This window comes from Danio aesculapii, chromosome 23, assembly GCF_903798145.1.
Source record: "Danio aesculapii chromosome 23, fDanAes4.1, whole genome shotgun sequence".
NCBI lineage: Eukaryota > Metazoa > Chordata > Actinopteri > Cypriniformes > Danionidae > Danio > Danio aesculapii.
The window spans coordinates 21,448,170-21,475,480 of record NC_079457.1 but is presented as its reverse complement, the minus strand read 5'-3'; the positions used below and the strand labels follow the sequence as shown (position 1 = coordinate 21,475,480).

General features: G+C 33.6%; 1 protein-coding gene across 1 annotated transcript in view; it reads right to left on the bottom strand.

The window, feature by feature from the left end:
• The window catches only part of adcy6b (adenylate cyclase 6b), a 64,838-nt gene that overhangs the window by 15,255 nt on the left and 22,272 nt on the right, over positions 1-27,311 (bottom strand). The window contains exons 5-15 of the mRNA XM_056449609.1: positions 26,488-26,649; positions 20,895-21,006; positions 18,401-18,528; positions 15,698-15,856; positions 15,192-15,333; positions 12,795-12,923; positions 10,465-10,493; positions 10,045-10,192; positions 6,652-6,749; positions 2,392-2,479; positions 1,878-1,994 (exon numbers count right to left, since the gene is read on the bottom strand). Of these exons, the coding sequence (XP_056305584.1) occupies positions 1,878-1,994; positions 2,392-2,479; positions 6,652-6,749; positions 10,045-10,192; positions 10,465-10,493; positions 12,795-12,923; positions 15,192-15,333; positions 15,698-15,856; positions 18,401-18,528; positions 20,895-21,006; positions 26,488-26,649 (1,312 nt within the window). The remainder of the gene's footprint in view (positions 1-1,877; positions 1,995-2,391; positions 2,480-6,651; positions 6,750-10,044; positions 10,193-10,464; positions 10,494-12,794; positions 12,924-15,191; positions 15,334-15,697; positions 15,857-18,400; positions 18,529-20,894; positions 21,007-26,487; positions 26,650-27,311) is intronic.

The following is a 27,311-nucleotide window of genomic DNA, read 5'->3' as shown; positions in this document are numbered from 1 at the left end:
AAATCATCTTAAACATTCATTCATTCATTTATTTTCTTTTCGGCTTCGTCCCTTTATTAATCCAGGGTCGCCACAGCAGAATGAACCGCCAACTTATCCAGCACATGTTTTACGCAGCGCATGCCCTTCCAGCTGCAACCCATCTCTGGGAAACATCCATACACACTTACTCACACTCATACACTACAGACAATTTGGCCTACCCAATTCACCTGTACCACATGTCTTTGGATTGTGGCGGAAACCGAAGCACCCGGAAGAAACCCACGCGAACGCAGGGAGAACATGCAAACTCCACACAAAAACGCCAACTGACCAAGCCGAGGCTCGAACCAGCGACCTTCTTGCTGTGAGGCGACAGCACTACCTACTATGCCACTGCATCGCCCCTCATCTTAAGCAATTTATGGCAAATTTAATAATTTTTGTATTTGTCAATTATGCATTTAATTTTTTTAATCATATTTAATAATCCTACAAATTTTTTTATTCCCAGAAATGTTTTATATGTGAACAATAACTTTAAACAATTAATCAATCTGCATTTCATTACTATTAAAAAAGTAATTATTTGACTAACAGTACAACTTTTATAACAGTAATAATTCTAATATTTTAACCTATGTTTCAAAACAAATACAAACATAATATTAAAAAATATATATTAATGTATTATAACACATACATATATATAATATAATAAAAATAGTTCATAATATCACAGATTTTTACTGGTATAAAAAAATAAAGAGCATATTGGGATTTATTTACAGTTTTTCCTATTTGCTTTGACCTGGTTAAAGAAACTAGGATCCACTTAATTTTCATTATCACTATCCCAGCAGAGCAGAAGACATGTCTTGCAAATGTGTAAACCCTTTCTCATTGGGTTGACACATTTTCCCCACCATTTTGCAAAACAGCTAACCCAGATGTTATTCAAGCAGTCCAAACTTTGTTTTAGCTATGGTTACCAAACAGAAACCATCTATTCCTAACTATTAGAAACTATCAAGATCAGGATGAAATCACTGAAGCACTGGTTTGACAGTCTTTCACACAAATCTTCAATTAGCAATCAGTCTGAAACCTTCTAAAAAATAGGTGCTGGCAGGTCTGTGATGTTCTTTGCCAGCATGGATGGAGGAGATCAATAGTGGCTATGTCTTCTTATCTGATAGATTTGATTGTATTTTGGTTTACGTGTGTTTCCTCTAAAATTTTGAGTATTTCATTGGGTTCTTTTTGTTTTGTTTTTACAGTATTTCAGTTTTCACTCACAGTTTGAAAAAATTTATTCAACAAAATTTTAATCAGCATTTCTTATTATGGATCCAATGCAAAAAGGCAGATTTGACAGCCTATATAGAAAGACAGCAAACGTCACTGGCAATAGGCTACAATGACAAGCAAAGGTGCACTGATTCACATTGAGTTCTGTATTTTGTCGTTCATTGTGTAATGATTTATTAAAAGAGCTCATATACTTGTTTGCAAGCTGTGTTGTTTGAAGGCAAAATTTGTTGCAAATTTTAAATGTTTTGACACAATTAGAGCATTTTGCAAGCAAAATGTGTCATTTTGACCATGAGTGCCGCTGTTTACGCCTGTGTGTTAACTGTTTGAAAATGTGGAGTTTCAGTTGATGGCGGCATCAAAGCACTCAAGAAAAACTGGAATATACTCCTTAATCTAAATCTGCAAAGCCAGAAATCCATATGAAATTGGGCAGAATCTATAATTAAAAGAAGGCCTATTGAATGAGTGTTGATGAGGAAGCGAGTGCTAATACTAGTATTAAATTACACTGAAAAACAGAAAAAAACCTCAACAAAGGATTTCATTGACACAGCAGCAGCTTCAGATCACATTCTTACCATATTAACGAAGGCAGAGATGAAGAGAAGCAGAATTGTGAAGACTCCGACCAGCGTGCTGTTAATACGAGACTGAACAATCCTTTTTGACACTGTCTGCAAGGTAACTGGGAAGAGCTAAAAAGACAAAGTTAACAAAGTCAATAAGAGAAAAAAACATGATAAAAGTAAATTCTGTTCACACAAAGAACTAAAATTAATGACAACTACAACACCAACTATATTTGCTTCAAATAACTGCAAATGCCTGTCAATGTTTTATCTTTCAGTAGAATGACACCAACAATACTGTTCGTCTTTATAACCATTGCTGTTATATTTACTATATACTGTCATTATACAGTGGACATGTGCTAATTATATAAATCATCTCTATTATCATCAACCTTAGTGTGAATGGGGCTTACAATAATAATTTAAAAAACGTACAAAGCCCATTAATCATAAATTAACTTAAATCTGTAATTTAGCAAAAGATTACACACGCAAAAATGTGAACAATCAAGTGACTGACCTTAACGCAGGAGTAAATGGCACATATAAAGAGCACATGGGCGAGAATAATAAAGATGGTGATGAACAAGCCCAGCATTAATGGTGTACTGCAAGACAAAACCAACAACATCATTTAAACACAATGCAAATATACAGTACATCTCAACATTGAAGATGCAGTAAGGGATTTCTGAGAAACGCTGCTGAAAACTGAAATTCAGAATTAGAAAAATAAATTATAAATAAATTAGCCAAATGCAATTAAAATGTTATTTGCATTCTACACGGTGGTTTAAAACCTCTGTAATCAAATCAATAGGACATCTAATAAAAAAAATTAAACTGAAATGTTTTGTGCATGTCCAATGGCGACTGAAGAGTTCAGATGCAAAAACTGATGTGCATCTGAGTGCATTTCAAGTGCTGTCTGAAATTTGCCTCTAAAATTAGCATTTTTCTAAGTCTCCTGTGTTTATGTCCAGTTATTTTACTTTAAAGGAAATGAAAATAAGCTATTCTTTGCACTAAGGATAAAATTACTGAAACTACACAAAACAACCTGAGAAAATTTTTAGATCAAAATTACAGGCTGCATTTAGAGGTTCTTGCATCTAAACTCTTCAAGTTTTTATTGGTTTATTCTTAATATAACATACAGTACCATACAAAAATACAAAATGCATACAAATTTCTACACAATTTAGAAAAAATTGTTATCAAATTTAGATTTTCAGGAAAACAATAAAAAAAGGAATTAAGATAATACTAGAGAGCACAACATGGTAAACACATTCATAATTTAAGCGAAGAAATGAAATTCTCCCATATATCCCCTTCCTTATGATCACCATTCATTTTGGGTAACATATTTTCATATGACACATTCTCAATCATGAATTCCATCCATAATTTAAGTGTAGAGCATTAAATGTCTTTCTAAAACCTCAGTATTATATGTGCTGCTGTAGTTATAACAGTTATATGGGAGAACTCATTATTCATAATATGTGGAACCTCAGTTTTATCACCTAAAAGACATATCCTGTTTTTGACATAAACTTACACTGCCATGAAGCATGGAAGTATGTGAAGAAATCTCTGGTTCCCATTTCCAGCATTTATTATTGTCCAAACATCCCATTCTAAAAGTCGAACTGAAGTGTAGTAATACCTACAAAGTATCCTATACTGTCTAAATTTACCTCTTGCTTCTTTTACATATTTTCCATTATAGGAAGAATTCTATTCTAGGTCTCTTTATCTATTTCATTACTAATATCTATTTGCCAAATCAGTCTTAAATTTTCAGTTTTTATCATCAATCTTTGAACTAAATTTGTAAATTGTAGATACTTTTTGAAGCTGTTTTGGGAGTTTGTAAAACTTTTCCAACATATTCCCATTCTGTGCCATGGGGCACTTTCAAAACAGTGTCTGATTTGTAAATATTCAAAAAATTATCTTGTCCTTTTAATTTAAACTTCTTTTTTAAATGGTCATAAGACATGTGTTTACCATCACTGATTAAATCATGCACATGCCACTTCTAAACCAAGGTCCCCAAAACAGGGGCTTTTTTTTTCCAATTTTAACAAAGTGGTTATTCCATATTAAAGTGAGAGATTTGGCAATTCTTATGAGCAATTTTCTAAACCTCTTTAGAAAGAAGCAATATTGGGTTAAACTGATTTTTTACGTTCTCATCTGTAAATTGTAAGAGAGCCTCTAATGTTCAGAAGGGGGAGGTAAGTTGTCTTTCTATTAAAGTATACGCGGTTTAAGGCGTCTTTTCCTGATAACGCCGTAAAAAACTTAAATTACACTTTCAGTTTTGATCGTACAGATAAGATCAATACATTAATCAAATCTGCTAGGTGTCCACTCACAATAACAACAAAAGTGTGTGCTTTTGCAAATTAAGGAAAATAAACAGTGTTGGCATTCTTTCTTATCTCTCTCTGTTTTTAGAAACGTGTCACCAAAATGCACTCAAAGTCATCGAAAACAAAACACACTGACATGAGACATATATCTACAGAAAGCTTAAAGTGTGTACGTTTAAATGCATTGAGTGCATGTTGAAAACAAATATTGTTTGATAAAGTAATCAGTATGAAATCAACACTATGTCTAGTTCAACACCCAGTCTAGTTCTCTATCCAAATCCCCCAATGCTTTGCAAATTTTGTCATTTCAAATGCTGTTCTATAAAGTTCTACATTTGGTAATGCTACCCCCCCTATTTTAGGTAGAAATAATTTATTAATCCTAATCCTTGGTCTTTTACCTTCCCATAAAAAATTCTTAACCACAATGATAAACGGTTTATTTATTTGAACAGGCATAGTCATAGGGACCATTCATGAAATGTAATTAAACTGAGGCAATATACAAGTGTTTTTAAACAACAAAACATAAGGGCATCAACATTTACTCTTGCATCACTTTAAGCTTCTTTCGCTGTCTGTGAAGTTGTGTAGGAAAATGTTGCTTCTCACTTTCATCCACAGACATGCTTTGTTCGTGAGACGGGATATTTTAACCGCTAGATAAATCCAAGCAGTGCATTTTATAAGCCCCTTGTCTCCCAAAAGCGATAAATGTTAAATATTAACAGATAAATATAACAAAGACAAGAAGCAGGGGGATTTGCTAGTATGTTAGTATCCTGAAACAGCAGTAAACTCTATATTAAAGGAATAGTTTATAAAAATGACAATTTACAGTTAAATTACTCAGCCTTGAAGGCCATTGAAGATGTAGGTGACCATTTTTTAAATTAGATTTTAGATGAATATGTGGTCCTTTGTGATTCGTATAAAACAGGTCAATGTCACCCATTTTTGAGATTAAAAACACACCTCCAGACAAGTCCAAACCAATCACTGTGGCTTATGAAGTGAAATGATCGCTCTGTGCAAGAAACTGAGCATTATTTACAATATTATTCGTTGTAAAGACGCAATGTGTAATTTTCGCCACTAGAGGACGCTGTGGACACACTGTGGAATGATGGGAGTTGTTGTCTTCATTACATCCTAGCTACTAGACTCATGTTCATGGATTTCTCAAGTATTTAATATTTAGGACTCAAGCATTTAAACCTTATATTCAGGGTAGTATAAAGCGGAGTGAGACTGAAAGCCAGTGGGTTCTGTTCTAATGCTGCTCTGTGCATTCTAATAAAACACAACACACATTATAGCATGTTTGGAGTTTCCCTGTTTTCCGTAAAACCAAACAGGATACTGTGTGTGTGTGTCCATCTCACTACTTAAAATAGCTTTTTTTCTCAGAATTTGAACATTCTTTGAGATATTTAAGATATTGTAAATACATAAGTCAGCAAAATATATAACAATGTTTAATGTTTTTGGGATATTTTAATACATATTGTACCTAGGCAAACACCTCAGGTGTGAGGTGACGAGAGGGCGAGGATGCATGTTTTTGCCAAAATGGTTCTTACCTGTGAAGATCTGGCAACTGCTATAAATTACGCTCGCAGGCATGACTCCATCTTGACAAATGAACTTGCGACTGAGTGCGACCTCGAGAGGAACAGTTTGTCCAGGCTTTGGATTAAACCTAATGATATTGTAATAATGTTCAATTTTTAATAGAGGCCGATTATTTAGTTTCACAAGACATCAGTGTGTGTAGCCAGGAGCCATGGGTATTGATTTGGACTTGTCTGTATGTGTTAAATTTGAATCTAAAAAACAGGAAACCATTGACTGCCATTATATGATCCTCAAGCATCACAGACTCAGCTAAAAATCTTCTACTTGAGAAAAAAGTCGGTCACACTTTATTTTGATGGTCCATTCAAGTATTAGTAGACTGTCTGCTTAAAATCTGTTGATTCTGCTCCTTTAACAGAGAAGAAACTTTGCATGTACATGTCAACTTACACTAACCTTAACCTCAACTTAACAGTCTACTCATCTAATTAGTTGACATGTAACTTAAATTCAACAAACAAACCATCAAAATAAAGTGAGACCAAAAAGTCACTTACATTTGATGACCTGAGGGCAAATTAAAAGGAAGTGTTCATTTTTTGGGTGTACTATCCCTTTAATACTATGTGTGGATGTGTGAAGCTTCAACCCAATGACTTAATTTAGGATTCATGTTAAACACCATGTTCAAATTCATCCATCAGTAGGATTTTATTCTGACTGAAATTAAAAACGTCCTTGTAAATATTAGCAAGGCTTTCACAGAAACCGCTGCATTGTTAAAGTCCTTATAAAAACACTTGAAGATCACTTACTGTGGAAATATGGTGATTTGTATAAAAACGATGAAGCAGAAGACGAGGAGGGTACAAGCCACATAACCTCCAAAACGATCATCCACCTTTTTGGAATACTAAAAAGCACAAAACATGATATCTTGATTAGTACTTGTACTCTAGGCTGTGTACATGACAAATGTTTTACGGCAACATTTTCTAAATGATCACCGATATTTGCTAAAACTGCCCAAAATGCTCTATTATATTTGGTGCTGTCAACTTGCCCCCATGGAAATAACCTATATGAGTATATATGCACATATATGATTATATATATATATATATATATATATATATATATATATATATATATATATATATATATATATATATATATATATAATGTGTGTGTGTGTGTGTGTGTGTTTATATGCCACATATAAGCAAAATTGAGGTGCATATATGTGCATATACAGGCCATATAGGTCTCCTGTACTGCTTCTCTATATCAACATATAAGCCTGTATGTACATACAGTACAAGGTATGTCTTCTATATAGCTCATATCTCACTTTGGCAACTGTCATAAATGATGCTTAGCTCATATTTTCTATTATCAAGACAATAACTAAGAACTAACTAAAAAAACTGCAAAAAAAAAGGTATGTATGTGCAAACGCTTCAAATTGGTAAGTTTATTGGTAATATCTCCAAAGTGAGAGGAGATGGAAAGCTATGATGTCTACACGTTTTCCTGAAACATTTACAAGGTCAATTCTTTCTTGATTTGAAGATACTGGAAAAGAAGGAAATGTCTAACAAAATGGTTTGTAGTTTTTTTATTTGATTGTTAATTTTTTTGTCTTATTTTTGTTCTCGTACTATATTTTTTTCTTGTACTATTTAATTGTGCTTAAGTAAATAAAAAAACTGTAAATTTCTACATTTTGGGGCTTTTATTTATGTTGTCTGGCAGTTACGGATTTTAATAACTTTACTAATATATTGTTAAACATATAGGTGAACATATATGTGCATATATGCACACACACACACACACACACACACACACACACACACACATATACATACATCCATACACACACACACATACATACATATACATATATAGTGTGTACATATATAGCAAAACAGACAATTTTATATATATCACGTATATTAAAAACCTATATTAAAACATAAGTTTATATACAGTTGAAGTCAGAATTATTAAACCCCTTTGTTTTTTTTTTTCTTTTTTAAATATTTCCCAAATTATGCTTAACAGAGCAAGGAAATTTTCACAGTATGTCTGATAATATTTTTTCTTCTGGAGAGTCTTATTTGTTTTATTTCGTCTAGAATAAAAGCAGTTAAAAAAATTTTAAACACCAATTTAAGGTCAAAATTATTAGCCCCTTTAAGCTATATATATATATATATATATATATATATATATATATATATATATATATATATATATATATATATATATAATAGTCAAAAGAACAAACCATCATTATACAATAACTTGCCTAATTACCCTAACCTGCCTAGTTAACCAAATTAACCTAGTTAAGCCTTTAAATGTCACTTTAAGCTGTATAGAAGTGTCTTGAAAAATATCTAGTAAAATATTATTTACTGTCATCATGGCAAAGATAAAATAAATCAGTTATTAGAAACAGGTTAATAAAACTATTATGTGTAAAAATGTGTTGAAAAAAATCTTCTCGCCGTTGAACAGAAATTCGGGAAAAAATAAACAGGGGGGCTAATAATTCTGACTTCAACTGCAGGTTCTTTCCGAGTGGGTGCGAGTAAACAGCAGGTTCCTACTCTTTCATGGACACTAAATTCAAAGACTTTTTAAATCACTTATCATTTTCAAATCGAGGATATCTAGTGCCATGAAAGTTCTTCCTGTACCTAACATTTCACTTACACTTAATTTTGCATTAAAATATCATAGTAACGATGATGTAAATATGTCATTTTCAAAAATGTAGACTGTTTCAAACAGATACTGTATGTTCAAAGAATTTTAACACAATTAGTTGAATTCAATAGTGTTGAGATTTGAATGCGACTTCTCATATATTGATAACATGTATTGTTTGTCATAGTTCTTGTATAAGATTTAAATGAAGAACTTCATTGTTTTTTCCTTCAGTTTTTAAAAGCAGCACAGTACAATTGTTGAAATAACAACATAAACTTTTAATTCAAGCGCTTTCAAGCATCTACGTTTGTTTATAAGTACTTTCCAGGCCTTGAATTCATACAGTATGTCTGAAATTTAAGTACTTTCAAGATACGTGGGAACCCTGAGTACCTGTAAGCAAGTGATGATGTGCCGTCATCGATTCAAAGCTGATGTGTATGTAGAATTTGCTGTGTGTATGTAAGTTGTGTCTCTGTTTTTGGTTGTAATGTGAAGTGTGAAATCCACACTCTGCCAATGAAGCCTCAGCAAACATTCAAGCAACAATAAGATACTTCGTCACTGTTTGTTCATGCTTACCTTTAATCTACACCTCCCTAGACACATACTTTACCATCTACCTGCATTACATTGTTGTTTTCATAAACTTGTGTTTTTGAGTGTTTACCAGAGCGCAAGTTACAGAGGGGTTTTGGGAGGGGTTTTGGTCTGACCCCCCTAATTAATGCATAATCACCCTGAAGATAGTTAAAGAAATTGTTTGTTCTTAAATCTGTATCTTAAATAATAAGAAAATTTCAAATAAAAGATAACTTAAACATACATTTGACCACCCCAGTATGAATACATGAATTCACTTCAGTGTGAATGCAAACGGTTTGAAATCAGCAAGTGTTTACAAAACATTTTTCTAAAATAATAAAAAATAGCAATTATTTTTTCTAAAATAATTGCTTGCATCAACATGTCGCATAAAAGTACTAAAAACTAGATGCATAGTTTGTATTTTCTTACACACTTGCTTACACATAGAAGTTAAAACAGTAAAATAGTATGTGCAGTCTTTCATGGTCATCCATTGATTGGTGCAGGAATGCAAACTTGTCACCATTTCTTTAATATTAAAAATGTCATTAGGAACCCCTCAAAACACTGAAAACTTCATAAGTTTGCTTAATAAATTAGATGTAACTGAATTTAATATATACATTTGGTTCACTGAAGCACATTACGCTAACAATACCGAAAAATCTGACCCTCCCCTCCAATCATCCCTGGTGTTTGCATGAAACATGAAAACAATGGTTTGTAACTTTGCAATCTGTTTTCAGATTATGTGTTTTCAGTCACAAAAACACTGTTGTCAAGTAAACAAATACATAAAATTGTTCAGTTTTTGGCTGAAAGTGTCGTGTAAACAGCTACTTAGCTTGTAAATCTTATATTATATGCATATATCAGTGTTTTACAGAGTGTCTGCAGACCTTTTTCTCCAGTAAAGGTGTCTGGAATGTGAGTAGAAACTTCTTGACATGGTCTTTCCGCAGCTGGTCGATGCTGCGAGCATCGATGGCACGACCTAAAAACTCGTCGACCTCGTCCTCAGGATTCAGAGCCTCTTGGGCACAGCGGCTGAAGAGCAAATAGAATACATTCACACATAAAAATGAGGCTTTCATTATTTGTATACATCTCATCATAAGCTGCTGCTTTTGATCTGGTAGATAAAGAAAAAATATTAAAATCAAATTTGTTTTGCTGAAACTTGATCTGCTATGTTCATTTTCTGTTAGCTTTATCCTGGAGTGACTCACAGATTGTGAAAACAGCCTGTGAAATGTAACCCGTAAGCCCCTGCAGAGCCAGAGAGAATGGATTTGTGTCGTAATAAAAGCAGAACTCACTTATCTTTGCTGGAGGCTTCATCTATGCCCTGAAAACAGACAGGTAGATTAGTTACAGTGGGCAGAAAAAAAAAACCACAGAGGAAGTGGGAAACCGTATTGTTGAGTTTCATCTGAGACAGTTATAAAGCCAAACCCACTGAGCCTCTGTCGCTTTAATTAACACTCAGTCACTTCAAATTACATTCTGAGTGACACAGTGAGAACTTGACAGCGATAGAAACTAGGAACAAGTGTAATGTTGTTAAAAAAATTCCAGTAAAATTATCTAATCACTGTTAAAACAAGATCAATTTACTTGAAAAAATAATACAACAATATTTTGGGCCCTATCATACACCCTGTGCAATTAGGCGCAAGATGGGTTTGGCACGATTTGTTGCTATTTTCAGACCAGTAATTTTCACGTTTTGCACCAAATCTAAATTCCAGCACAGAGCGCGTTAGTTATGCGCCTCTGCAAGTCCAAATGCTTACACATTGCTTAATCCACACAGGATGCACTGCAATACACAAATATCTTTACATATGAAAAAAAATGATTTGTAATAATATTTACTTTATAATAATTTGTATTATATATATTACATAGCTATAAAAAAACACTACCTCCATGCCTCTATGTCTCCATGCTTTTTTCAGTTTATTCATGACAATTTGCATTTGAATAATGTTATTATTAGCAGTATTGTTTATTATATGCATATTTGTATTTGTTTTAATAAAAACAAATTTAGATTTGTCCATCTGTCGGGTGTTGGAGATGTATGCATCTCTATATGGGGCATAAGAATAGGACGTGTGTTTGGATATAAACCCACTTCATTATTATTGTTCATTTATTTGCTTGCTGGAAATTAGAACTGTATTTAGAAATAGTTTTGTAACAAATCTTTGCCCATAACAAACGAAATTAAATATATTTGATAATGGATGTCTTCAGTGGAGAGCGTACAACACCATTTCCTTATCCACGAAAGTAAAGGAGTAAAGTAAAGAATAAAAGTAAAGTAAAGAGAAAGTAAAGAGACTGAATGGAGGAGACTCGTTCTTTTTTCTCATGCTGCAGATGGTCTGTTTAACTGTTTTCTCGCTAGTGAAGTGTTCAGTTTTTCCACTTACAATGTCCGCCATGTAAACAGCAAATGTGCCATGGTGGGATACAACAGACCCTTAAAGGCAATGGGAGAAGAGACTCTAATTGGTGTAATGCACGTTATTCTCAAAACACACCCATAACTTATTAAGAGAATAAGCACAACCCTGTAAGACCATGCGCCAGGGCGCAGAGCGTATTTTTCCATCCTTAAAATAGCAAAAGTTGATTCGGACAGGACCTTAATGCTTTTGCGCAATGCGGTTTAGACTATGCACGTAGATCATTAAAATAGAGCCCTTTGTATTTTAAATGTATTATCATCCATTTTGTAGTAAGAAATATTTAAGAAAATATACCTTGGCATATAATTTGGTAAAATAATGTTTTAATCTCATTAATTTCATAACTCAAAGGCTAAATATTTTACCAATTCAACTTTGCATGAGTGATTATTTTTCAAAATAAAAATGTGCATCTTATGAACAATATAAATTTCTCTCTGAAATAATTTTCTTTAGTCCTATAAAAAAAGCTATAGGTCTTAAAACACTTAGAACTATGCAAATTATACAATTTCACTTCCAATGCTCAAATATAATCCCAGCTGAACATTGCATATCTTTGCAATGTGACTGTTGCATTATCGATGCTGAAATATTGCTGAAATATGAATATATTGTGCAGCCCTAGTTAAAAGTGCCTAAATTGGTCTCACTTCTTCTGGTTTTTATTGTGATCAGACCACAAAGGTGGACGTTTCAAAAACATTTTAAAATTAAATCATATTTTAGAGGCCTAAAGTTCCAATTTCCAGATCTGTCAGATTTGCTATTGTTTTGTTTTTGGCCACCATTGCATATTAAAGAAGTTGTCTGATTTATTTTTCAACCTAAATCTTTATTTAAAGATGTATTTACATAACCTGCATAACAGGCTAAATTTTGGAAAAAAAAACTTTACAATTTAACAAATTTATCAGGAAAAAATATGTCAAATAAGGGTACGCATCTTTTCCCCCCTTTATTAAAACTCTCTGACACAATATTTATTTGTCACGCTATTACTGTCCCTGCTTCTTGTTTTGCAACACTGAAAATAATCAGAAAAGTCATCGCCTGGAAAGGGGAAAAAGCAATTCACACATAGCCACTGCCAAGCTCCGGAGAAAATGGCTTCAATTATGACTTGTTGCTCCACTCATGAAAAAGTGCAGGGGGGGATCAGAGCTCACCATCTGCCTGAAGACTTTGGAGTCTTTAGTCCTGGAGAAAGATCTGTCAGGAACCCACCGAGGCATCAGACCCTCTGAAGAGTTGGCTCTGGCGCGCTGCATCTTAGCCATCATGGCCTTTTCCTCTTTCTGCAGGGGAAATTTGGCACAAAGATGCACACACAGGAAATTAAAGCGCTCTCCAGCAAACTCGGATAAATAGAAACTTTATTGATCCCCAAAGGGAAATTCAGTCATTTGTATTGTGACATAACAAAGCGCAACCCCCTACCATCAAATATTATGCAATCGAGAGCTAGTGTTTGTGAATTTGCAGGCATCAGATTTTAGCAATGACTTTTTGCAAGCTAATAATGTTTAAAAGCACCCCATCATGCTTTTTTTGGATCTTAACACCAATGTGATGTGTAATGTAGATGTTCGTGAACATTAAAAGTCTGCAAAATGAATGAAAAACAGTAAACAGAGTTAATGTTTCCTAAAAGAAAGTGCCTATTCTGAACAATTTGGATCACTAGTTACAGATAACAGGTTAATAGGCTTCCCTGTGATTAATGTTGTGAATAATATTGCACATAAAATTAAACATAATATTGTCCACACCTTTTTGATTGAAAAGATTATTGAAATTATATTTTATGGGACAACTTTTAACCTTGAAAAGTTAGAAAAAGTGGCTTTTTCAAACATTTTTAACAGTTTAAAATAGGGCTGCCCGATACTGGGAAAATCTGACTGCTGACATTTTGTTTTTCTGCATTATGCAATATGAATACAAATTTCACCACATAGCTTAAATAGCTATTTGGTAAGAATTCAGGTACAGAAATTGATTAATCAAATGTAAAATAGCACAGTATAATCTTCATACTATATATAAAATTCAATAAAATGTTTTTTTTAATTAAATTTACAACTGGTACAATTCCTTGTGCCTGAATGCCTTAAGCTCTCTTAACATGCTCTTATAGTTACAGGACTTGAAAACACACGTAAATGATAAACTTTTGCTCCAATATTTATAATAAAAATCTTCAATGACTTCACAAATCTCATGTTCTGAACTGCAGATCCTGGTCAGCTAATCTCAATTTAAAGATGCAAGTCCAGCGATGTGACTATTGTGAATGCATACGTTGCGATATCAATGTTAAAATGATATTTTGTGCAGCCCTTAGTTTAAAGCGATATGTTGTTGCAAGTTGGTGTTGTATATTATGGTAAAAAATGTAATAAACTACATTTTTTACAGATATTTTGAAGGTAATTTTGAGTTGAGTTAGGGTATTCCTAAATAAAACAAAATGCTTAAAAACATTATAATTCCACTTAATCTGATAGTTCACACAAAACTTTAGATTCTGTCATCATTTACTCATCTTCCACTTGACTGTTTGAGTTCCATCAACACAAAAGAAAATATACTGAAGAATGTTGGGAAAAAGCAGCCATTGTCTTCCATGGTATTTTTTGATTCTACTATGGATGTAAATGTCTGCTTTTTTCTAGCATTCTTCAAAACATTGTATGTTCAACACAAGAAATGAATTGATAAAAGTTTAGAACCAAATCAGTGTAAATGATGAGGATTTTTGGGTGAACTATCCCTTTCACTCGCAACAATCTAGATTTAGAACAGAAAAAGCAATACAAAGTGCAGTGCTGGGGAAAGTTACATTAGAAAGTACTGCATTACAATATTGAGTTACCCCTCAAAAAAGTAACTAGTTGCATTACTTAGTTACTTTTTATGGTAAGTAATGCATTACGTTACTTTTGTGTTACTTTTTCTTACCTGGCTGAGGCATGACCTTTATTATAACTTTTTAAGATTTTTTAAATAAAGGAGCTCTACAATTAACACTGCACTGTATAACCTACACCTACATTTACCTCATAACTTAATGTTAAAACAGCCATCATAACATTATTTATCAATATGTGGACCTTTTTGCATTCTCAGAAGCTATGGAAGTTACAAATGTATAACAGCAAAACTTCCATCACAATAATGTAAGCCAAATCCATCTTGGTTTCTGTCTGTTCCTGCATTGAACTGAGTGCAGGATTCAACATCACTGCATTCAGTTTAGATCAGCTATTTATTTTTTAAAAGCTAATTAATTAAACTAAAAAGTAACTCGCATTAAATATTTTTTAAAAAGTAACTTAAATATTACTTATATGTCTTTCTCAAACGCTCTTGTGTCTCTCATTTGACACCAATCCAAACGTGTGCTCAATTTAAGCATGTTGTTTTAGATTAACATGTCGCTTTGAAATATAAATCACAATATATTTTTCTGATTATATAAAAAAAGTGATATTCTGGGAAACAGGATAAAGGTGACTTGACTTAGTGTGATAATAATGTTCATATGGTTGCACATTACTGACCCTTTTCTGACTGCAGCCCAGTACAAAAAACGTCTCGATGTTGTTGTTATTCAAGTATGCATTTCTATCCCCTCCGAAACCTGCTTCCACTTCATAGTCACCATTTAAATACTGCAATGTGGCTTTGGTGATGTGGATCCGCCTGTAAACATTCAAAATGTAAAGGTTTTAGTCAAAAAAAATGTACTGATCATTTATTCACTCTCAGTTGGTTACAAAACTTTAGGTTTCTGCTGAACACAAAAGAAGATCATTTAAAGTATGTTGGGAATTGGTAGCCACTGACTTTTATAGTAGAAAAAAATATCATGGAGGTCAGTTCGGCCACCAAAATATCTGTGTTCAACAACAAACTATGGAAAGTGAGTAAATTATTATGGATTTAAAATTTTTGGGTGAACTAGCCCTTTAAAACAAATCTCATGCTTTACAGCCAACAATAAAACATGAAACTGATTAATACGGATCGCATAATGACATTTTTGAAGGGTGGTGTTCACATTTACCCTGCTTTGCCTCCCGCCTCCATCTGGTTCGCTAGAGTGACGTCGTTGGACCAGACATCAAACTGCCATTTGCGCAGGCCGAGGACGCCGCAGTGCACACGACCACTGTGAATCCCCACACGCATGTTCACGTTCACCCCGGTGACCTCTCGAACCAACCTGCACACATGTTTGGATTTAAGGGATAGTTCACCCAAAAATGTTGAACGTACTGTAAAAGAAGATATTTTGAAGAATGTTAGAAACCGGTAACTATTGACTTCCATAGTAGGAAAAACAAATACTATGGAAGTCAATGGTTATGGTTTCCAACATTTTTCACAGTATCTTCTTTTGTGTTTAACAGAAAGAAACCGATTTGTGACAAGATTTGTGATAAACTACCCTTTTTTTAAATTGTTGATAAAGAAAAGAAACTGACATCCAGTCCCCTCCACAATTTTGCGATTCAGTGATGCCAGAATTTAACACAAAATCAAGAAAATCCTGCAAAATTCAGAGGAGCTTGCAATTTTTTTTTTACTTCCAAAATTTGGGGGCAGCTTTAGATGCTTCATGTGACGTTATCCCAACTCCAAGTCACCTTGAAGTAGGCTCTGTGTCTTGAAATGATCACTACATTTCTTGCTTCAATTATCAGTCACTCTCAGTTAGTTGTAAGTCTTTTACAATAAAGAGTAGCTTCCAATACTTTTGTTTCTGTAAGCATTTCTCAATTTTGTTTTCAAACAGCCATCAAACAAAACAAAAGCCTCATACATCAAGCTTTTAATGGCCCATTTGATACATAGTGAAAATATGAAAAAAAAAGAGCTCAGTTTTATGTAAGATTTAAAAAAAAAATAGTAATTTGTTGTTCTTGTTATTTAACCACAAATGTAAATAAATAGATATACAGATTTATAACTTGTATATTTATAACAAATCTGTACATACAATTCATCATCCAGAGCTCTTTTGTCTAACTGCATCTGTCTAATGCTTGTCCTATTTTCTCATATTTATTTTGTGTTGTCACTTGTCACTTTATGTACACTGGAAGCTTCTGTAATAAAAACAAATTCCTTGTGTGTGTAAAGCACACTTGTCAATAAAACCAGAAATGAGAAATGAGAAAACCAGAAATCAGAAATGACTAAAACCGATTCTGATAAAGTATACTATACTAAGTATAGCTTAATACTTCAATAAAATAAATGTAAATATCACTTATTGCCCTAAATAGTCCAAACAGATGTCTTTTACTATGACAGTACGACATATGAATGCTTAGTTTTATGATGAACGCTGTGTATTTTAATGGGTGTTGGCAAAACACAATACAGACTAAATTGTTAGCCCTCCTGTCTAATTTGAATTCTTTTTTAAATATATTCCAAGTGCTGTTTAACAGAGAGATTTTTTTCAACACATTTTTTAACTTAATCATTTAATCTCATGTCTTTTGTCTTTGCCATGATGACAGTACACGATATTTAGTTGTAATATACTAGTTTTAGCCTAATGTGCCATTTAAAGACAGCTAGGTTAATTAAGCTAACTAGTCAAGTTAGGTTAATTTTAATATTTGTATCTTTTTTTTCCCTCAATTAAATATTTTATTTGGACATCATGGCTTGTTTTATGTTATTGTTACTGTTACTATTTATGTTGGTACACTTAAAAATGAGCTGAATCAACACAACCCTTGAGTTTTTTTGGGGTTAACTTAACCCTTTACTGCATGGTGTTACATGATATTTATTTCCCTGCCACTGTTTCTTTAAGACCAACGCTCTAATTGTTTTGTTGGAAAGAGAAGACCTTTGTTTAGATTAAGTCACAGGATGTGCAGTGTTTTTCTGTGGTGCGATTTCTGACAGACTGGCATTTATTATAGTAGTTGCTAAATGGAAATGAAAACGTCAATAAAAACAAATGATCAACTCATGTCAGATCCAAATCTGAGACACCACCTCCAGTACGTTACGATGACATTTCCACAACTCAAAAAAGATTTCAAGTTAGTTTGTTTGTAATTAAATCAAAACAAACAACATTTCAAACAACAAAATTAATAATTATAAGCGAGGTTCTAAATTATAAATTTCTCTTTTTAACTCTATTTTCAGGTCATGGAGACCTCGAGTGGAAATGAAGGGCTTGATGATTGAAAACAACTGTACAACTGTTTTTCTATTTGTATTCCTATTTGTTAATACCGTCTAACGTGATTTTGATCCTGTTTTCATGTGTTAATTCTGTTTAAAGTGATTTTACTTTTTATTCAAGATAGACTTTGGGTAGTTAGGATATAACTGCCTGAATGTAGATTATACTGGTTTTTAACCTGTTTTGATAAAGACGGCTGAAAGTACACTCAGCCTTGAGTAAAAAACAGTTTGTACTTTAAGTTGTGTGTTTTACTTGATTGTAGATCCTTTTTACTGGTCTGGGGTCAGCTCTAAATTGTGGATGTCTGACGTTTATATGCTTGAGATATTGTTCAGAATTGTCAGTGTTCCCTTTACATAAACTACAGAGCCCAATGTTTTTTGAGGTCAGAAAAGTAATAAGATTGTGGCCTGTATTGTTCCACTATGAACCAACACAACAAATTTTGAGAAAAGCTGCCACAAAATCATTTCAGGCCCCAAAAATCAGAAAAATGCCCTGTGAAATTTTGGTGAGACGGAATATATAAAGCGATGAAGAAAAGCGTACGAGATGGCCTCGATCATGTCCACTCCCATCTCCACACAGCAGTGCGCGTGATCGGCCCTCGGCTCCGGAAGCCCAGACACACAGTAATAACAGTCCCCCAGGATCTTGATCCGCAGACAGTGGTTTTCCTAGGAATTCAGACATAAAACTCGCATTAATACAAGTATTACAGAGGAAATCTGCACTAATAGGATGCTATGATGTGCGTGTCCATGTGGGTGGCTGCAGGGGTTGGCTATCTACGGTTGTTTAGTGTTTTTATAAAGGATTTTTGAAGTATATTGGCCTATTATTTTTATTATTTTGATAACATATGAAATGATTTGTGCTTGTCTTCCTCTGTTTTTACATATACATTACCTTCCAGGTAATCTAAAGCTTAAGAAAAGTTAATTTAGCAAAACACTAATAAATTATCAAACCTGAGAAATACTGTAAAAACTGTAGAAATTTGATAGTATAAATTTAACAAATATTATATTATAAAGTAGAATTAAACAAATTAAATAAATAAATAAATAAACAAACAAACAAACAACAAAGTTAATTTTGCAAAACACTAATAAATTATCAAACCTGAGAAATACTGCAAAAACTGTAGAAATTTGATAGTATAAATTTAACAAATATTATTAATATTATACTATATTATAAAGTAGAATTAAACAAATTAATTAAATAAATAAATAAACAAAAAAACAAACAACAAAGTTAATTTTGCAAAACACTAATAAATTATCAAACCTGAGAAATACTGCAAAAACAGTAGAAATTTGATAGTATAAATTTAACAAATATTATAATATATTATAAAGTAGAATTAAACAAATTAATTAAATAAATAAATAAACAAAAAAACAAACAACAAAGTTAATTTTGCAAAACACTAATAAATTATCAAACCTGAGAAATACTGCAAAAACTGTAGAAATTTGATAGTATAAATTTAACAAATATTATTAATATTATACTATATTATAAAGTAGAATTAAACAAATTAATTAAATAAATAAATAAACAAAAAAACAAACAACAAAGTTAATTTTGCAAAACACTAATAAATTATCAAACCTGTGAAATACTGCAAAAACAGTAGCAGGGTTTCCGCAGGTTTCACGGAGTTGAATTTAAGACTTCTTAAGACATTTTTAAGGCTAAGGAATATTTCAAATGGCCCAGATGGAAAAGATTTTGATCAAAAAGAATTATTATAATTTAATACATTTAATAATACTTTAATAATAAAAAATATATTTTAGATTTTATTTCTTAGCAAAATATTTTAAATATTGTGTAAAAACAAGCAAGCTCTACTTGTAGCCATACACTTTTTTTCCCAACATAAACTTTCTTTAAAATAAAAAAGTGAACAAATATTTTAAAAGTTTAATAAACTAAATCTATGCATAACAATCTGTCCAGATTGGTGTCCTCGGCATACATGTAAATACATGGAGAACTTTCAAACAAATGTTCTTGTGAGGAAAATAATTAAACCATTATGATAAATAGAGTTAAAAATGACTATTTTAAATAAAAAGTTTAAAGTTTTATTCAGATGGTTTGTTGGTGATTATATGGGTTTTGGTCAGATTGGGTAGTAATGCATAAACAAAAGAAAATTAACACCTGTTTAAAAAAAGGTTTAAGACCCACAACACAATATTTCACTAAATTTAAGACTTGTTAAGGCCTAATATTTGGAATTTGACATTTAAGACATTTGTAGACTTTTTAAGACCCCGCAGAAACCCTGAGTAGAAATTTGATAGTATAAATATAACAAATAATGTAAATATTATAATATATTATAAAGTATTATAAACAAGTTAAATCAATAAATAAATAAACAAGAAAAGTTCATTTTGCAAAACACTAATATATTATCATACCTAAAAAGTGTTGCACAAACGGTAGAAATTTGATAGTATAAATATAACAAATATTATAATATATTATAAAGTACAATAAAACAAATTAATTAAATAAATAAACAAGAAAAGTTCATTTTGCAAAACACTAATCATTTATAAAACCTGACAAAACTGGAAATATAATAGACATTTTAGTGTATAAATATAAACATATAAATAGTTTAGGGTTTTGTAAAATGAGCTTTTCTTGTTTATTTATTTATTTGTCATTTATTATTATACTATTTATGAATTTATACAATCAAATTTCTTGTATTTTTGCATTTTTGTTAAATTATTAGTGTTTTGTAAAATGAATTTAACAAACCTGACAAAACTGCAAACATTTTTTAGAAATTTGAAAGTACAAATATAATAAATTGTATAAATAGTACAAAAAATACTTCTTTTTTTCCTTCAGGTATATTTAGGATTATCAAGTTACATAATCATAGGTGATATGATAGGGTTATTTAATTTTCTATTGATAATATGAAGTATTACACATTTCCTGAGCACAACCTAAATGCAAGTTGCTCCCAAAAAATATTACACTGAAAACTGAATTGATGTTCACCTACCCAAGCCAATTTATCGAAGCGAGCGAAAAGCTCATTAAGGGTCATCACCAGCTCCTGAGCGGTGCACTGAGACGCCAAACTGGTGAAGCCCTCAATGTCCGCAAAAAGGATACTGAAGAGAGGACAGACAGACAGACAGAGAAAATGAGATCAATAATCATAGAGCACCTTGTCTGGGTCACTGAAGTTGGTCTGATGAACTAACTGGGCAAAAACATTGATTCAGTTGACTTTCTGAACAGAGGACGGCCACTCTCCATACTTCAGCCTATCCCTCAATTAGAGAAAGCAGGACATGGAGGAGGACAGAGACAGACGCTCATCAACTACAATTTAACACATGACAGAATGGACACACTTTACCACAAGACAACAGATGGCACTGTTAGACAAACTTACACAAATAGTAGAAATACTATAAATAGCATCAATTTAATTTAGAGACAAAGTGCACACAAATTGTAGAAATCTGATAATATAAACATTATCTTCTTTATTTAGAGAAAACAAATGCATAAATGCAATAGATTTTATAGTATGAATATTCATAATTTTAGTTAGATATATCTGCAAAATGGTAACAACTTGATAGTATTAATTTTATTAATAAATAAATGCACAACTATTAAAATTCATTCATTCATTCATTTTCCTTCACTTTCGTCCCTTTATTCATCAGGGGTCACCACAGCGGAATGAACTGCCAACTTATCCAGCATATGTTTTATGCAGCAGATGTCCTTCCAGCTGCAACCCAGTACTGAGAAACACCCATCCACTCTCACATTCACACACATACACTAATGTCAATTTAGTTTACTCAATTTACCTATACCACATGTATTTATACTGTGGGGGAAACCGGAGCACCCGGAGGAAACCCACACGAACACGGGGAGAACATGCAAACTACACACAGAAATGCCAACTAACCCTGTCGGGACACAAACCAGTGACCTTCTTGCTGTGAAGTCACGGTGCTAACCACTGAGCCACCATGCCGCCCAATATTCATTTTCTTTTCGGCTTAGTCCCTTTATTAATCCGGAGTTGCCACAGCGGAATGAACCGCCAACTTATCCAGCACATGTTTGGATTGTGGGGGAAACCGGAGCACCCGGAGGAAACCCACTCGAACACAGGGAGAACATGGAAACTCCACACAGAAACGGCAACTGACCCAGCTGAGGTTCGAACCCGCGACCTTTTTGCTGTGAGGCAACAGCACTACCTACTGCGCCACTACATCACCCGCCGCAATATATCTCAATATTATAACTGTAAACTGTAAAAATATTGAAAAAAGTGTGACCCTGGACCACAAAAAATCTTAAGGGTCAATAATAAAAATAAAATTATACATTATGAAAGTGAATAATAAAGCTATCCATTAGTGTATGGTTGCTATATAACTAGATAAAAATATTTGCAATCTGAAAATGTATCACTTAAGTTTTCCACCGGGTGCTCCGGTTTCCCCCACAAATCCAAAAACATGTGGTATAGGGGAATTGGGTAAGCTAAAATTGTCTGTAGTGTATGTGTGTGAATAAGTGTGTATGGATGTTTCCCAGTAATGGGTTGCAGCTGGAAGGGCATCCGCAGCGTAAAAAACATGTGCTGGATAAGTTAGCGGTTCATTCCGCTGTGGCGACCCCTGATCAATAAAGGTACTAAGCAGAAAATAAAAATGAACGAATGAATGAATAAAAACGATTTTTCAAAAAGTTGTCCAAACTAAGTTTTAGCAATGTCAAAAAATAGATTTTGATATATTTATGTTGGTAAATTTACTGTCCACCAATAAATTTAATGTCCTCACGGGAGATGACTGTTACTTGATTTTACTTTTATGGCAAAAATCATTAGAATATTAATCATCTTCTCTCACAACGTATTGTTGGCTATTCCTACAAATATGCTTGTGCAATTTGTATAAATATACATTTTATTCAGACAAAACTCATATGAATAATATGAATTTTATACTATAATTTTAGCATATAAACAATAATGTGTTTTATAAACACTAAATTACATAATTACTATATCTTTTTAATTATAATATAAATAGTGTATTTTATTTAGACAAATTAAATAAACAGTATTCACCTTATTCTCTGTGTACGAGCGGGCGCAGCCATTGGAATCTTTTTGGCTCGAGACTTCCGGTCTCATTCACTTCCATTCATTTTTAGACGTTAAAAACAGCTCGTTCTGCTGCTTGATGTTGCAAACTGATGTTTTCTTATAATATTATTCTACTTTGTATGTATAGTCATGAAAACATTTGTTTGTAGAGTAACTCGTTTGACCGTTTTCTGCCGTTTATTATTCCTAGTCATTTTTCCCATAGGCAGCCGAGTCAGAAGTTCTAAAACAATTGCAAAAACGAGCGCACTTCCGCATCAAAGAATAAGGTCAATACACTCGATAATATATCATAAATATAAGCTTTAAATAAATCTATTTGTAAAAATTATTGTTTCTACTACAAAAGTACTGGTGTTCTGTAGAAAAAACTGTACAAAAGTATATATTTGACAGTATAAATATCATAAATAGTAAATTTATGGCACGGTTTCCTTAAAGGGGACCTATTAGGCCTCATTTGAAAAGATGTAAAATAAGTCTCTGATGTCCCTAGAGTGTGTATGTAAACTTTGAGCTCAAAAACCTCACAAATAATGTTTTATAACTCTTCTTCTTTATAGATCTTCCCCGTTTGGCTTTGATCCTAATTGTGTCATTTTGGTGACTATCGCTTTAAATTCAAATGAGATTGTGCTCTTATCAAAAGAGGGCAGAGCTATAAATGCCTGTGTGCCAGCATAGTGACAGACTCAAAAACAAGACTAACGTCCTATGCTAATGAGGGAGAGATCGTCACTAATGGGCAGGGCTTTCCCCTCTGATGACACATACAATGGGAAAATGTCAATCAAAGTGTTTCTGCAGACTGTTTTAATGAAGTGTGATTTAAAAAAATAAAATGAATACATTTTTATCATTAGAAGCTGGTTATATTCACAGACTGCCGCCACACAACTGTTTAAACTCCTTATGAAAGTGTTTTTTGCATAATTGGTCCCCTTTAATAAAAGCATGGTGAAATTTACAACACTTGGAAAGCAGGATCCCTCCACCACAGTTCATGACATTCAGCATTTTCACACATCCAAGTTTTCCTCCTCGCGCAGATGCTTGGAGTTGGCTCCGGTTATACGGGACAGCCTGTTCATACGCACCGAATTCCTCGCGTAACTGCATTACTAAAGCAGCCTGCTGTCATTTCATGCAGCTTTCTGCTAATTGATTGTGTAACTTCGGGTACATCATAACAAGTTGCCATATCCCAACTTGACCCTCAGAGACATAAAATAAAAAAAATAAAAGAAGAAGAGAGAAAAGTCACGTCTCAAGGACTAGCAGTGTGCTAATCTGTGTTTAAGCATTCAATATAGCTCAGCCTTGGGAAAGATAACCTTAAGCGCTATCAGTGTCTACTGTGTCTGTGTTTTATCCCGTGTCTGCTGAGTGTTATGACAGTGTCGGCTCTCATTCGGGAGGTGTGAGGAAAACACTAACAAACACCATGGGCTGCTCAGGCCATCTGTGTGTATAATAGAGCTGGGCAAAACTGTAGAGTCTTAAATTAATAGTTTTTTTTAAGTGGTCGATTCGTTATTGATTCTGAACAGCCAGGAATTGATCTTTTTTCTAGGGGGTTTTCAAAGTGTGGGATCTGGAGTGAACATTTTACCTTGCTACTTATTTAGCAGACGATTTTATCCAAATGTGACCCACTCACACAGATACACATTCATTCATTTTCCTTTGGCTTAGTACCTTTATTCATCAGGGGTCACCACAGCGGAATGAATCACCAACTAATCCAGCATATGTTTTACGCAGCATACACTACAGCCAGTTTAGTTTATTCACTTCACATATAGCGCATGTCTTTGGACTTGTGGGTGAAACCGAAGCACCCAGAGGAAATCTACGCGAACACGGGGAGAACATGCAAACTTCACACAGACATGCCAACTGACCCAGTCGGGACTCGAACCAGCAACCTTCTAGCTGTGAGGCGACAGTGGTCACAGACACACAGTGTGTACTCAAATGCGTTTCTGAGCTGGCACTCGAACCTGTGACCTTTGGATCACAATTCTAACTCTCGAACCATGAGACCACACTCCACTAATTTTGAAAATAGGCTCATTTTACAATGATAGAAAAACTTGGGAATCCATTCAGCCAATCTCCAAGTCTGGCGGGAGCACTTTTAGGTTAGCTTAGCATAAATCATTGAATCGGATTAGTCCTGCTCAGCTGTCATGTATCCTTATTTTAATTTATGGCAATGAGCAACAAGACATTATAAGGGGAAAGCTGCGCTTTCATTTTGAATGGTGACACCTACAGACATTGTCACCAGAATTATGCATTATAGCCTTTACATTATAGAGAGAGAAATAACAGATAAACCAAGACGGCAGTTCAGTCAGTTTTCCTAATAGATAAACAGCTCTCGTTAATATTTCAGCATGCTTTCACTTTCGTATTTGACATGAAACGCACATTTACCGTTAGGAATGACATCTCGCCCTACTCATAATTCTCTCTTCATATGGCCGTTTATATGCTTATTACATATCCATAATAAACTGTGTTATAGCCGGGCTCGGATTGTTTTGCTTTCTCACTACAATTGATCCGCTCCAGAGTTCGTTTCAATTGAGCCGAGGCCACCTCATTCAGGCGATCTCAAACCGATTGATTTGGTGTGGATCCGAGAGCGATTGCTGGCTTCATATATGTCAACCGAACCGCATAAACTGGGGAAACGAGACAGGTTCCGAAACAAAAGTCTAGGTGTGAAAGCACCCTGACTCTCTGCGCAGCCTTTAACTTCAGCTCGTGCTGTTTTAAATAGACGCACACCACTTCATAACTATAGCGACCGTTTTTCGAATGAACTAAATTTATTTTTGATGTCTTGGTCACACTATTTGGAGGGCCGGAACCAATTCCCTCGGAGGCCAATTGAATAGCCCGTTCCTAGATAGTATGCCATTTATGTGATTAACAGAACAGCATGTCATTTTCGCCAATAGAGGGTGTGTATTGACAACAAACAAAGGCATAATTTGATGATGTCATGATTAAGTGTGGAATCACAGGAGTCGTCATGTTCATTACATCTTACAGGGACATCTGCAGAAATCATGTTCATGGATGAGCTAAAGTATGAGACTTGTTATCATGGTACTATGAAGCAGAGTATGGCTGAAAGCGGTCAAAGCGAATTAAGAGCTCTAAAGTACTTGCTAATGATATAAAATATGCAGAAAATATGTCATTTATGTCGAATGTATTTAACTTATAGAATCAATATGTGTGTGTGTGTGTCTTTCACTTTGAAAAACCTGGCTACATTTCATAGTATGAGTAAATAGTATATGCGTCTGAATTAAAGAGGTGGCTTCTGTTTTAATGCTCTCATGAATCTGAAGTAATGTGTTCATTGACTACTGGAGAATCAGAGTTAAATGTCATCATCTGAGCAGACAGCTCTGGTATGTACCTGACGTTGTCGTGTTTCTGGATGTAGATCTTGTGGAACATCATATCCTCCTTCTTGGCGTTGATGTCGGCCTTCATCTCCATGGCAACGTGCCTTGGCAACACAGAGAGCAGCAGGCGCTCCTGGATCAGGTTTGAGAGACACCAGTCAACATGAGGGAGACTACACACATATACGAGTAGTGGACTAAGAACTTTTTTATGAATATTAAGACTTCAGGGAAAGAAGTATGTGAGTGTTTATCTAAGAATTACACCATGACAAAATAAACTTTTTTTTTATAAGGCAAGATATTAACACTAAAACTTTTATTACACATGCATACATATGTCTAATCATATCTACAAATGATTTATAAAACATAGTTCTGGTCCTTAATTCTGATTGGTCGAGCAGTGTTTGAAGCTGTTGTAAATTACTCTACAATCACACACCTGTGACTGTTGCTTAGCAACCATTACCTTATCAGCACCAGAGACAAAGAAATTGTTATATTTCTAAAACCCCTGCTAATTTGCTGTTACAAATTACCCATAAACCACAGCATCTTGTTTCTTACTGCATTAATATACTCTGTAATAAAATATGGGTTATAAAAATGATATAAATGTATTAACAATTCTATATACAGTCTGTGAGGATACATTGAAATATCTTTTTAACTCACACAAACACATATACTAACCTATGCAAGCTCAAAGATTATATATTTACATCCATGCACAGATGTTTGTTGGGGATATAGATATATACATTTTTTTCCTCAAATTTCTGAAATTTCAAATCTCAGACTGGCTAAAGCAGACTCTAAATCATCTGTCCTC